The 13,843-nt window shown below is 52.4% G+C and overlaps 1 protein-coding gene across 7 annotated transcripts in view; it reads left to right on the top strand.

Annotated features, from left to right (window-relative positions):
* The window catches only part of Lrsam1 (leucine rich repeat and sterile alpha motif containing 1), a 39,460-nt gene that overhangs the window by 20,989 nt on the left and 4,628 nt on the right, over positions 1–13,843 (top strand). For 5 of the 7 annotated variants that reach the window (NM_001434259.1, NM_001434258.1, NM_001107833.2 and 2 more), the window contains 8 exon segments: positions 262–332; positions 1,626–1,725; positions 2,959–3,046; positions 7,287–7,361; positions 8,734–8,814; positions 10,073–10,168; positions 11,948–12,046; positions 13,687–13,818. In NM_001434259.1, coding sequence (NP_001421188.1) covers positions 262–332; positions 1,626–1,725; positions 2,959–3,046; positions 7,287–7,361; positions 8,734–8,814; positions 10,073–10,168; positions 11,948–12,046; positions 13,687–13,818 — 742 coding nt within the window. 7 annotated transcript variants of the gene reach the window in all.

Genomic DNA, 13,843 nt, shown 5'->3' with positions numbered 1-13,843 from the left:
TGAGCTGCTTTTAGGCTGATGTCTGTCTGTGCACCATAAGTGGGCTTTATTTTTATTTTTTTATTTTCCAAGACAGGGCTTCTCTGTGTAGCCCTGGCTATCTTGGAACTGCTGGTTTCAAACTCCCAGATATCCCCTCCGCCTCTGTCTCCCAAGTGCTGGGATTGAAGGTGCGCGCCATCACCGCCTGGCTCTGGTAAGATTCTTGTTGAAATGCATCTGAAGAATGAATGGATGTGTTTTGCTTTTACTTCTTTCCAGAATACGAATGGAGCAGCTGATGTCCATTACCCAGGAGGAGACCGAGAACCTCAGGCAGCGTGAGATCGCCGGTGAGTCGTGCGAGGTTTGTGGCCAGAACCTTCAGGTGGACCATTGCTCTGTTAGCCATGCAGAGCACTGAGTGTCCACTCTGAAGAAGGGCAGCCAAGTCTGCCATGGAGCTCAGGCCCTGGGGTCAGACAAGCCTAGATTCCGAGTCTCAAGGTTTCTGTCTGTAGAATGGGGAAAACTACAGTTACAGAGAAAACACGGGACTTTGAGGAGGATCCTAGGGGTCAGGCCTGGGTCACAGCCTAGCTACTCTGACTCCTGCCACTGAGAGCCAGTGTCACATGGGCTCCTGGGCAGACTGCCCCTTCCTGATGTGCCCAGTGTGGTCCAGAGCTCCACGTGTACCCACCCATGACACCTGCTCCAGACAGGTCTGAGAGCCTGCAGCCAGGGACTGAGGAAGGCCTCTGAAGCAGTGCCTGCCCTTAGTCAAAGTGGAGATGGGGTATCCTTATCTTTGGGTCCTTTGTCATGGAAGGTCTGTCTATGTGCCAGACTCGGAGCCAGACATTTGGCATACATGTGCTCACCACAGCTACAGAGGGGTCACCAAAGACCAGCAGTGGAAATCACCTGAGGGATGTTAATTCCATAGAGGTGGGGCTGGCATCCAGGGGGTTGTGTTTTTTAAAGATTTATTTATTTTATTATATATGAGTACACTGTGGCCATTTTCAGACACACCAGAAGAGGGCATCGGATCCCATTACAGATGCTGTGAGCCACCATGTGGGTGCTGGGATTTGAACTCAGGACCTCTGGAAGAGCAGTTAGTGCTCTTAACCACTGAGCCATCTCTCTAGCCCCCTACCCTTTACTTCTCTACTAAGTAAAAAAAAAAAAAATCAACAAAGGAACTAGAGAGTTGGCTCAGTAGTAACTCTTCCAACGGACCTGGGTTCTAATGCCAGGACTGTCTGTAACTCCAGTCCCAGGGAATCCAGTGCCATCTTCTGGCCTCCCCAGGCTCTGCATGTAGGTGGTGCTCAGGCCTCAAACTCAGAGATCCGACTGCCTCTGCTTCCCCAGTACTGGGATTAAAGCACAGTCCAGCCATGTAGACATTAAGGCTGGGTACTGGTACTCATGTGCAGTCATGACTCAGGATGCTGGGACAGGAGGATTGAGAGTTCAAGGCCAGTCTGGGCTGTCTAGCAAGACTGTCAAGGAAGGAAGATGGAAGGAGGGACTTTGTTTAAGAGTGACTATCCACCAGTAATCAAGTGAACCCTTTGGGCCTCACCCAGGGAACCCTAGCCTTTTCTCAGCGGCTCACAGCCTTCTCTCTGCAGCCGCCATGCAGCAGATGCTGACCGAGAGCTGTAAGAGCCGGCTCATCCAGATGGCCTATGAGTCCCAGAGGCAGAGCCTGGTGCAGCAGGCCTGTTCCAGGTAAGGTAAGGAGTGTGCGTTCAGGTGAGGGCTCCGAGGGAGTCAGCAGGGAGCCCAAGACTTGAGAGAGCTGGATTCTGAATTCTTGGTCCACCCAGGTTTGCTCACGTTACCAGGGCCAGCCTCTGGATTCCCTGGGCAGACTCAGGAGTCAGGCTTAGTCAGTGATAAAGTGAGGGCGGCCCTCACCTCGGAACCCATCCTGTGTGCCAGGTGCTGGCCTGTGTGTGGGGGTGGAAGTTATCTGTCCTGCTTTACATCAAAGCTGAAGTCTGAGGCCATGGTCACAGCAAAACAAAACTAACAAGAAATTCAAGTCTCTGCTCCACTTGGTACTAGCACTTGGTAAGCAGAGGCAGGAAAATCAGGGGTTCCACAGCAAACCACAGAGTGAATTCAGACCCATGGGAGCTACCTAAGATCCCGCCTCAGAACTCACAAACTCACTTGCACTCACGCATGCGTTCTCCCCCAACCCCCCACCCTCTCTCTAAGGCTCAGCTGTTAAAAGCACTGGCTGCTCCTATGGATGGGTTCAGTTGGTAACACCCACATGAACTCCAGTTCTGAGTGATCTGGTGCCCTCTTCTGGTCTCCATGGGAACTGCACACATATAGTACACGGGAAATGCCCATGCATCAAAATTTTTAAAGTCTTTTTTTTTTTTTTGTTTTTGTTTTTTTTTGTTTTTTTTTTTTCAAGACAAGGTTTCACAGTGAAGCCCTGGCTGTCCTGGAACTTACTCTGAAGACCAGGCTGGCCTCAAACTTAGAGGTCCAAGTCCTGGGATTAAAGTTATACACCACTACTGCCCAGCCAAAAAATAAAAAAATTAAGTTAATGTGAAAGTTAAGGCTGTGTTATACCTGGGCAGTCTGAGGTTACAGGTTCTGTGCCAGTTACCAGCCTTGTAGGGCTATACACAGAGTGAGGAAATGCTGAGAGGAACATTCCAGAAGCTGAGTGGCTCACCAGGGCGTCAAGAGGTGGTTAGGCAGGAGCCCAGCATGCACTTCAGGGTGTGTTGCAGAGGTCCAGTGGAGACGATGGACCCAAGGCCCGGTGACTCTGCCAAATGGAAGCCCTGCCGTCCTCCTTGTCGTCCACAAGATTCTACACACTGCCCTGCCAGGAGCGCTGAGTGGTTGTTATCTCTGTCTCCTCCAACGTGCCGGGCACACAGTAGGTGCTCAGGAAATACGCAGTGAGTAACTGTGCTGTTTTTCTGGCAGCATGGCTGAAATGGACAAGCGGTTCCAGCAGATTCTGTCATGGCAGCAGATGGACCAGAACAAAGCCATCAGCCAGATCCTTCAGGAGGTGAGCCCTTGCCCGGGGCCTGACTGCAACCTCCTGTAGGATTCCAGGGATAGCCCTCTGGTCCCTGGCTCTAGAGAAGCAACCTCCCCTCCCCTTGGGGACAACATCCTACCTGAGTATGGACCCCAGCCAAAGGACTTGGTGCCTGGAAGTGACAGTCCCTGCTCTGTCTCCAGTCTCTGCAGAGGCGGGGCCTCTGCCTCCCGTTTCCCACTCGCACTGCTGCTCTCTGCAGGGGCGGGGCCTCTGTCTCCTGTTTCCCACATGCACTGCTGCTCTCTGCAGGGGCGGGGCCTCTGCCTCCTGTTTCCCACTGCACTGCTGCTCTCTGCAGGGGCGGGGCCTCTGTCTCCCGTTTCCCACATGCACTGCTGCTCTCTGCAGGGGCGGGGCCTCTGTCTCCCGTTTCCCACATGCACTGCTGCTCTCTGCAGGGGCGGGGCCTCTGCCTCCTGTTTCCCACTGCACTGCTGCTCTCTGCAGGGGCGGGGCCTCTGTCTCCCGTTTCCCACTCGCACTGCTGCTCTCTGCAGCTTTCATCTTTGCGGAGCCTTAGCAGGTGCCACGTGGACCAGCAAGGGCCCCACTGCGCTCCCTTAGCCTTTCCCTGAAGCCAGTTCTGTGCTTGTCGTGGCCTTTGCCTTTGGAGTCATCCCATCCCGGCCCTGCTCAGCCGGCTTTCCCTCCTTTCTAGCTCCATCTTCTCCCAGACTAAGAGGATTCAATGTCTGCTGAGGACCCTGTTTCTCAGAGAGGGCACCTGCCTGTGGCTAAGTTCTGGCTGGGGATCTGGGTAGATACGGCATTCGTCATCAGTTCCTCATCTGTGAAATGGGCAGAAGCAGCCATGCCATCTATTCTAGAAATGCAGTGTTCAAGCCAGAGAGGTGGCTTGGTGGGTAAAGGGATTCCCTTGCATTCCCAAAGACCCCGGTCCATCCCAATACCACCTGAGGGGTGTGGTAACACACAGCAGTAATCTTACTGTGTGGAGGGTGGATTCTGGAGGACCAGAAATCAGAGTCGTCCTTAAAGTTCAGCTACATAGGGAGACCACCCCTCCATGAGGCTACATGAGACCACCTCACCTCAAAAAATAAATAAGAAAAGTCTGTGTGTTGTAGTGCATACACCCCTTCAATCCCAGCACCAAGGAGGCAAAGACGGGCAGATCTCTGTGAGTTTGGGGCCAACCTAGTCTACAAAACAAGTTCTAAGACAACCAAGGAGACAGAGAGACCCTGCCCTAAAAAGTTAAATGAATAAGTAAAGCGAAGGGAAGAAAAAAGATGGAGTGCACAGCGTGAGAAGCAGACAGAGAGCATGGTGGTTGGCCCTTGGGAAAGGACGGGTCTGACTTACCATGACCGTTAGCACAGGGAGGCCGGATATTCACTCTTTCACCTTCCTGCTTCCTTTCTGCCCTCAGGGCTTTCTCTCATAAATACACATATGTGAAATATGTATACCAATGTATTAATATACATTGTCTATTTATTCATATATGATATATATGTGCCTGTGAGTTTAATATGCATAGGCATAAGTATAATATACACAATGTTATTATATATAAATATGTATTTTAGGCATAGCGTCCACATGTGAGAGAAAGCCATGAGATTCATCTTTCACTTAGCACAGTGATCTCCATTTCCAGCCATCTCCCTGCAGGCAGCATAGTTTAGTTCTTTTTTTATGGCTGCGTGAGCCAGCGCTGTGTGAACACCCAGCTCTTTCACCCAGTGGCCTGTCAGTGTCCGTTCAGTGTAACTGGAGTTTCTCTGTTGATTCAGTTGGTGGTGGTGGTTTCGATGGTCTCTCTCTGTTGGTAAGAGAGACTATTGAGGCCACCCACTACTTTTTTTATCAGGACCTGTCTGTTTACGAAATTAAGTGAACCGGTATTTGGTGCACATGTAATTGTGATACATTCTCGATAGAGTGTCCCCTTATTAGCACTTTGGCAGGGCCTCGTCGGTTTTGACTCATTTTTGGCTTGGGTGTCTACTTTGTCAGGCTCGAATGCTGCTTGCAGTTGATTACAAACACGCGATGTGTCCAGTCCTGTCTTTGCTGAAGGCTGTTTCTTACAGGCAACAGCAGCTGAATCCCATCCATTTTCGTTTAGATGTGGAGTTGGTGAGGCTCGCTGACTCTTTCCCGAGGGGTTTGTTCTTCTCTTTCCCCCTCACTCATAGCAGGGGTTCAGGGGGTCTCCTTTATGTGACCCCCCTGGCTGCCATTACTTCGTCTGTTTCTCTCTTGGAGTTTACTTTCCTGATCTCTCGACTCTGTCATTTCTCTTTCTTCTTAAAGATCTATTCATTTTATTTTATGTGTATAAGTGTTCTGCCTGTGTGTGTACCATGTGTGGGCTATGCCCTTAGAGACAAGAAGGTTTTGGATCTCCTGGAACTGGAGTTACAGGTGTTGCTGGCTGGCATGTGGGTGCTGGGAACTGAACCCAGGTCCTCTGCATGAGCAGCCAGTGCTCTTAACCTCTGAACTCTCCTCCAGCACAAGGAGGATTTACTTAAGAACCGGATGCAGTGCTGGCTTCGTGGTCCCAAATTGCTTCAGTCTCTCTGTATCGTGAGGATCCCACACTTTCCTGGCCTCGAGGGCTCTGCCCAGGAGTCGGACGTGATCTCAGTTTGCCTTTGTTACGTGAGCTCACGTTTTCAGTCACTCTATGTTTGTTTCTTTGGGGAGGAGCACACAAGCGTGTGTCATGGAGGTCAGAGGACAACTTGTGGGTGTGAGTTCTCCCTTCCACCATGTGGGCCCCTGGCACCTCTGCCTCCCGAGCCATCTTGCCTGCCTTCATTATGATCTGGATTTTGTTTTGCTTTGTAGTCTCGGCAGTTTAATTGTGTGTGTGTGTTTTCCTGCATGTGTGTCTATGCAGCACATTCATGCACTGCCCATGCAGCCCAGCAGGGGGCTCTAATCCTCTGGAACTGGCATCACAGACGATTGTAAACCACCATGTGGGTGCTGGGAACCAACCCTGGGCCCTCTGGAAGAGCAGCCAATGGTCCTAACCACTGAGCCCTCTCTCCAGCTAAGGTGTCAGTTGGCCACTGCTGAACTTCAACTTCGAAAGTCAGCTTTACTTTCGCTGAAGGGGTCTCATGTGCCCCGGGTTCTTATCTTCGGGTCCTCCGTCTCGTGGAATCTTAAATTTGGTCTCTCACTCCTGCTCCAGAATTTTTGACTTTATGGTCACATATGTTTCTGTTTCAGTTTACTAATTAATTAACTTAGGACGTATATGTATGTGGTGTATTTGTCCACGTGTGCATCCAGGTGACTGGGTGTCTGTCAATTTATTGACATTCCCAAGTCAGACATTTCTGTGGTTTTTGTTTTTGGAAAATCTCTCTTTCCATGCTGAATTTCTCATCCGGTCGGTGGGTTTCCATGCAGACCTGGAAGCAGCCGCTTTCCTTCATCCATTCGCTTGTTCTTATCTTCTATTTGACTGAAAAGGACATTGACTTCTTTTGGGTTAGACTCTGAATTCTTTGCTGGCGACTTTGAATCGTGTTACTCGGGGGTGAGGAGCCTTTGAAGCGGTCGTGTTCCCTTGAGTCTGGAGTACCCTGTGTGTGCCCAGTGACACACACGTCTCTTGGAATGAGCATTAGCTCTGGCTTAATATGAGCCTCCTTAGTGGGCAGACATCTCTCGGGACTCAGTCTCTCGTACTGGGATGGGGGAGGAGGGAAACAGGAGTGGATGCGGCTGTGACGTATCCTTCCCCCACAGAGGACCCAGGACTGGAGGCCCCTCTTTGTCCTTCTGTCCCTGGTGTTTGGGGCTGTCCTCGTCCCACCTGTGGTTTCGGGTGCTCTTCTCCGTCTTCAGAATGCCAGTCACCTGGCTGTTTGCAGTCAGCGTCATGTGGATGTGTCAGATGAGCGTCTGACCTCAGAACCTCCGTTGTTCATCCTCGTTTGTTTAAATTTAACGTAGGAGATCAGAAGTCACTTCTCCAGCTGTGTGTGGCTGGTATCTGCTATAATTCCAGGGCCCAGGAGGTTGAGGGTGCTTTGAATTCAGAACCAACTTGAGCTACCTAGACCCTGCGTTGAAAGGAGGGAGAGAGAACAGTTATTTTCCCGCCCACCCAAGATCCACATTCTAAGGTGTTTTTAGGCAGATGTGGCTCCCACGTGGCTGGCGAGCCAGGGAGGGTGGCCTCTTCTCAGTGTGTGTGCATTGTCTCCCGCAGAGTGTGATGCAGAAGGCTGCATTCGAGGCTCTCCAGGTAAAGAAAGACCTCACGCATCGGCAGATCAGGAGCCAGGTGAGTGCTGGCCGGGTGCTCATCTGCTCCCACACACAGACCTGGCTTGTGGGCCAGCAGTCATTAAAACTCAAGTCCATGGCTTACCGCTTTGGAGACTTTCTTTCCCTCAACAATGGGGCTGATGGTTTGTGCCTTGAACAGCGCTGAAGGTGGTGGCTTCATCCCAGAGCCTGACCAGAAGCCTGCTGGGCAAGTGCAGTGTGTTTCCATAATGCCTGGGCTGGAGAAAGGGCAGCACTTACTTGAATGACTCTGTAGGAAACTTTCCAGCTCAGACCCCAGTGCCTGTCATCATGACTGATGGACACATGGCTTCTTGGGGTGGGTTGGAGTTCCCGATTGACTGGGAAGCCAGGTCCTGAGACCTTCTGAGGACGGACCCTGGCCTGGGAGGAGGAAACCACCCTCCAGCCCAGACTCCACTACCAACCTGTGGAGTAGCCTTGGGCAGAGGCCCTGCTGGGTGGAGAGGCGCTGCACACAGTCAGGCTATGGGAACACACGTCGCTTCATATTTACACACTGAATCCCACGTTTTTTGCATGCTCTCTCTTCTTTTTCTTTCTTATTTGACTTCAACCAACTTAATTTTTTAAACCTCCTTCTTTAATTTCAATCCCACATTGCCGGACATGAAGCTCATTCCTCTGACCAGGGGTTGGTGGCATCAGATACTCAGGGTTGGAAGAGGCCACAGGATCATTGGCTGACGTGGGATAGAGAAGTCACTGGCTGTGGTCTCTGAGAGCATGTGGTGACCCCAGATATTCTCAATGGCCCCGTTCCACCTCAGACCCTGAGTTGGGATATTCCAGGAAAATGGTCTCTCAGATACCTGCACTTTGTCCTTAGGCAAATTACTAACTACACTGAGCATTGGTATCCTTGTCCTTGTAAGCGAAGGCAGAGAAACACCTGAGAGCCAGAGCTGATGGTTCTGCTGCGGCCCAGGCCTAGCACATAGTAGGTGATCAGTACATAACTGAGGCTCATTACTGGGTCGTTTTTGTTACCCTCTGGCCCCCTGACAGCTACATGAAGAAACTGATAATCCGTAGTCCACAGGTATAGGGCTCAGTGCTGACCCAGAAGGAAGCCCCTCTCCATCGTTCAGACCTCACCCAGCACCCACTGAGATGCTTATGCTGGGCTCTTGGTCAGTGCTGTTGACTGAGACATGCGCGTCCATGTTCCGAGGTGTAGCCCGTTCTACTCTCCTCAGTGAGGCCCCAAGGCCCGCAAGATCCACTCTGTCCCGGGCTACCCGGCCTCCTGACAAAGGTTTCTGAGTCCCTGATTGGCCAGGCAGCAGCACATAAGGGAACCGTGGTGACTGTGAATCAATGCCCCTGTTTCATCTTCTGTTCAGATTAGGCTAATAGAAACTGAGTTACTGCAGCTGACACAGCTGGAGTTAAAGAGGAAGTCCCTGGACACAGAGACGCTTCAGGTATGTGAGGCTCCCAGCCAGACGACACCCTCATTCCACTCCCGACCCCAGGGCGGCTGCTCCTCAGCTCCAGACACAGGCTTCTCCGGCACACAGAGAGCCGGCCCAGCCCCAGTAGAACAGATGTGGTCCATGGGCAAAGGTAGCTCTGTGCAGGGCGAGAGGGTCAGAGGAAGGAGGGTTTCACTGCCAGGCCTGCCGGGCCATCACCATCTCTGCATTCCCCTGACTGGGCTGGTGGCTGTGTGGTCAGGTGGGCTTTGGGTCCCACTCTCTGGGCTGATGCTCCCCGTGGAGGGAGTTTTGGAGTCCCAAGGGCATGTGAGCAGAAACTGGCCCCGGATGTCCTGCTCACAGACCCCGAGGGCAGCACAGCTTGGCACATGGAAAAAAGGTGCCCTTCTCCCTTCCCTGACCCTCAGACTCACAAAGGGGCAAGGTAGGATGGCACATGGATGTGTGTCCATGCCAGGCCTCTGAGAGTGCTCATCTGTCATTGGCTATGCCCAGGGCAAGTCTCAGTTGACCCATGGCCTTCCGATGCTGAGAGTGCTGCTGCCCCGAGGCCTACCCAAGTTGCCAGGTGGCCTTAGACGAGTCATTGTCCCTACCTACTGGGCCTCTCTTTGACCCCTCTGTAAGGCGGAGGCTGCTCTTCATGGCTAGCCTATGCTATCAGCCCATTAGAGTGTTCTTGGTGGCCTCTGATGGTTTCCACAGATGAGGAACTGGCTTCCTCAAGGAAGCTGCCACCATGTTTGTCCAAGCTCGCTCAAGCCACAGGTCTCTCCCTGTTAGAACTGCCATGGGGTTTCCAGAGACAAGAGGATAAGTTTGTGGCCACACACACAGGGCAGTTGGCATGTGTCTCCCTGTGTGGCAGCCCCCTCATCTGTATGTGGTGCCCTCCTCACCGTGCAGGTTCCACATGAGCCTCCTCGCCATCTGCTTCCACTGTGTGCTGTGGTCCATCAAGACCCATGGCTTGTTCCTTTTGTGTGCCATTTCTCACCCTCTGTGGTCACCATCCCTAGGGTTCCATCCTGGCCTGAAGCCCACAGAGAAGAGGGTTGAGGGCTTGGGTGGAAGTGGGCAGCATACCAGAGTTAGGGGTGCCTCTGGGCTCTGTCCCTCAACTCAGCCTTGAGGCATTAGTCAGAGCCCTGAATTCAGTTAGTGGGGCTTCCAGGCCCTGCCAGGCTACATGGTGGGGACCACTGAGGGCTCACGGTGTCTCGGGTCGGATGCTGTGTTACAGGAGATGGTCTCAGAGCAGCGCTGGGCGCTCAGCAACCTGCTCCAGCAGCTCCTCAAAGAGAAGAAGCAGCGGGAAGAGGAGCTCCATGGCATCCTGGTATGTTCTTGGACTTGTGCTACACGTCCCCTGGGCCTGTGTGCATCACACTGGCGTGCGTGGCCTGGGCGTGCTCACTGTGCTTTTGAAACACTTGTTATTCCACTGTAGGTGCTCATCAGAGGGGAGCTAAAGGGGAAGGGACAGCGCCACTCGGCATCTGTTTTAGCTTCTTGTGAACCCTTGTTATAAGGGAGAGAGTTTGTTTTCACTCACAGTCGAGATTACAGTCCCTCCTGTGGGGAAACTGCAGCCACAGAGCTTGAGACAGCACAGCATCTCCAGAATCAAGAGTAGGGTGTAATGAGCATACAGCCAGTGTTAGCCTCTGTCCACAGTACTCCCTGTGCCAGTGCTCCCCAGGGTGGCACTCCCCGGGTCGGGGCTCCCCAGGGTGGTGCTCCCCGGGCCGGTGCTCCCCGGGCCAGTGCTCCCTGGGCCGGTCCTCCCTGGGCCGGTGCTCCCCAGGCCTCAGGATTCGGAGACAGCTCTGACTCTTCTCTTCAGCACAGGACAGGACATACTAAGAACAGACCACTACTTTTAGCAGGAGCAGCCTAACCCTTCTCGTTGCCTTTTACTCCGGTATATGTCAGATGGGCTGAGCCCCACTTACAAACACTGCTCCAGACTTTTGGGTGCCTACATAGAGGGCCAGGGCTGAAAAGATGGAATCACTCCTTTCTGTGACCGTCTCAAACGTCCTAGGCCAGCCGAGGAGAGTGAAGCCAGCTCCTACAAAGCACCCACAGCCCATCCAAACTGACCCAATACCCATAGCGCATGAGCACAGGCTAAGGGAGGAAGCCCCAGGTTAGCATACAGTCGGGACCATGGGCTCAGGAGGGACATCCTGTACTGTAATCCCAGCCCCTCAGAGCCCAATGGGGAAGATGGTGATGTCCAGGTCAGCACAGGGCCATAGCAAGACACTCTTTCAGAAGAGTAATTGTGCAGAGACATGACAGTCTCGCGACATGCAGCTCAGCAGTAAGAGCGCTTGTTGCCAGACCTGATGAGCTGAGTTCCTCCTGGGGACACTTGGTGGAAGCAGAGAACCAACGCCCAAGTTGTCCTCTGACCTCCACACACGTGTTACGGGGGTGGAGTGCATGCACACTGTTAATGTAGTTACAGAGGGAAGGAAAGAAAGTGGAGTTCTTGGCTCTCTCAAGGAGGAACCATTAAAAGAGTCAGACACAAGACTGAGCATGGCCCACAGTGATGGTTGCTATGGTGATAACCACTCAAAATCACTAGCTCACTGCCTCATCCTGGAGCCTGGGTAGCACCCACTCAGAACAACCCTTTATGAGTGGTCCCCACATAGGAGAGTGGGGACATCCCTGCCGTTGGCATGTCAGCTGTGTCCAGCAAAACAACTCGCTCAGAAGTCCTGGAGGTCCTGTAGCTGCTGGCTGTCATCCAGAAGTAGGCATGCCCTTGTTGGGGACAAAGATGGCTGCACAAGACTTTTCTGTTCCACAAATGGACTAAGGGGGTCCCTCAGAGGTGTAGCAGAATGTGGGACTCAGTGCGGGAGGCAAGGAGCAGGCTCCCGGTGCCACACGTGTGACTTAGACAGCTCCCTGCCCTTCCCCACGCCCACTCCCTGCTGTTGGGCACAGCTGGGCTTCCTGCCTTTGCCCTGTGACTTAAATCAGGGACAGTGAAAAGTCAGACACTCTTCAGGAGCATAGTAGGCAACACCATGGTCTGGTAGTCTCTGTTTCCAGAAGTTAGCCAGTAGCTAATGGTGCTGGCTTCTGTTCTTGGCAGGCGGAATTAGAGGCCAAGAGTGAAACGAAGCAGGAAAATTACTGGCTCATCCAGTACCAACGGCTTTTGAACCAGAAGCCTTTGTCCTTGAAGCTGCAGGTAAGGACCATCTGGCCCAGGAACTTAGTGGGTCTCTTTCCAAAGAGGGTCATCTGCACAGGCGACTCCAGTGGGCCAGCTGCCTGCAGAGAAAGTGAGTGAGTGTTCACTCTGATGAGAGAGGAGGTGAGACATTGGCCACTGCTGAGCAAGTGGGCAGGGCAGACGTGGCTGCGATCTCTTTGGGCACATGCACGCATGCACACATGCACAGGTTTTAGTTTGCTTTTGAGACAACATCTCCCTATGTAGCTCTGGCTAGCCTGGAACTCAGATCTCTCTGCCTCTGCCTGCTGAGATTAAAGGTGTGCGCCAACACTCCTGGCCTAATACACATAATTTTTTTGTTTGTTTGCTTTTTGTTTTTGGGCAGGGTCTCACTGTGTGTGAGATGGGTAGATCAGGCTGGACTGGAGCTCACAGAGGGCATCATGGACAGCCTGATTTGGGGTTTTTATGAGATAGTCTTTCTTTACAGCCCAGGCTGTTTGCGAATGTGCCATCCTCCTGTCTCAGCTTTTTGATGGCTAGAATGACAGGAATGTGCCACCATTGCCTGGCTTACGTTTTTGTGTTTTATGTGTGTGCCTGGTATGTGTGTGCTGTTGCAGTAGGTGTGTGCATGTGTGCAGGGGTGTGCTGGTGTGCCAGTGTGTGCATGCAGTGACTGGGAAGTGACATCGAGTGTTTTCACAGTTGATGTCTTTTATTTTAATTTTATGTATGTGTTTTGCCTGCTTATGAGTCTGTGTACAACTTACACACCTGATACCCTGGAGCTGAGAAGAGGGCTTAGCTCATGGGACTGGAGTTATAGACAGTTAGGAGCCACTATGTCGGTGCTGGAGATCAACCTGGGTCCTCTGGAAGAGCATCCAGTGCTCTTAACCACAGAGCCATCTCTCCAGCCCAAATACTTTTTTAAAAGATTTTTGTTTTGTTTTACTTTTTGATGAGTCTCAGGTTCACTGAGAGATCTTGCCTCAAAACAACAACAGATTTAAAAAGGTCCTTCTGCATGACCCCGACTGTCCTGGAACTCTCTCTGTAGACCAGGTCAGCCTCAAACTCACAGAGATCCACCTGCCTCTGCCTCCTGAGTGCTGGGACTAAAGGCGTGAGCCATCAAGCCCAGCCTAGATTCATTTTTTACTTAGGTGTAAGCTTATGTGTGCCATGTGTACCAGGTGGTCCCTAGGCCAGAGGGCCTCAGGCGCCTGGAACTGGAATTACAGAGTTAGGAGCTACATGATATGGGTGCTGGGACTCAAACCTGGGTCTTTTGCAAGAAGAGGCTCTCTCAGCCCGAGCCTCATTTACACCATTCTTGTGGCTTGCTTTTCTCTCGTGTTTACTGATGGAGTCTCCAGCCCATGGCCATGCCTCTCCCCATTTTCTCAGGTGCCCACCTGTGCCCTGTGTGTGGCCTGGCTTTACCCAGCTCCCTTCGGTGGGTGTTTAAATGACTATTTCCACTGTAGAACAGCAGCGAGCTCCCTTGTGGATGGATCTCTGTGCACTTACACACCTTTCGGTGGGGAAGAGGTCAAAGACGCACTTGGGTATCCTATACGCAGACTGTCCCATCTTTGGGTCCTTCACTCTGACACCCTTGGCCTTCCCACTGGGCCATCCCGCAGGAAGAAGGCATGGAGCGGCAGCTGGTGGCCCTGCTGGTGGAGCTGTCTGCTGAGCACTACCTGCCCCTCTTCGCCCACCACCGCATCACACTGGACATGCTGAGCCGGATGGGTCCTGGAGATCTGGCTAAGGTGGGCAGCCATTGTCTTGGGGGAA

Source organism: Rattus norvegicus, chromosome 3 (assembly GCF_021556685.1).
Source record: "Rattus norvegicus strain SHRSP/BbbUtx chromosome 3, alternate assembly SHRSP_T2T, whole genome shotgun sequence".
NCBI classification, from domain to species: Eukaryota; Metazoa; Chordata; class Mammalia; order Rodentia; family Muridae; genus Rattus; species Rattus norvegicus.
The sequence above is the reverse complement of the archived record's forward strand: the minus strand, read 5'-3'. Positions and strand labels throughout refer to the sequence as shown.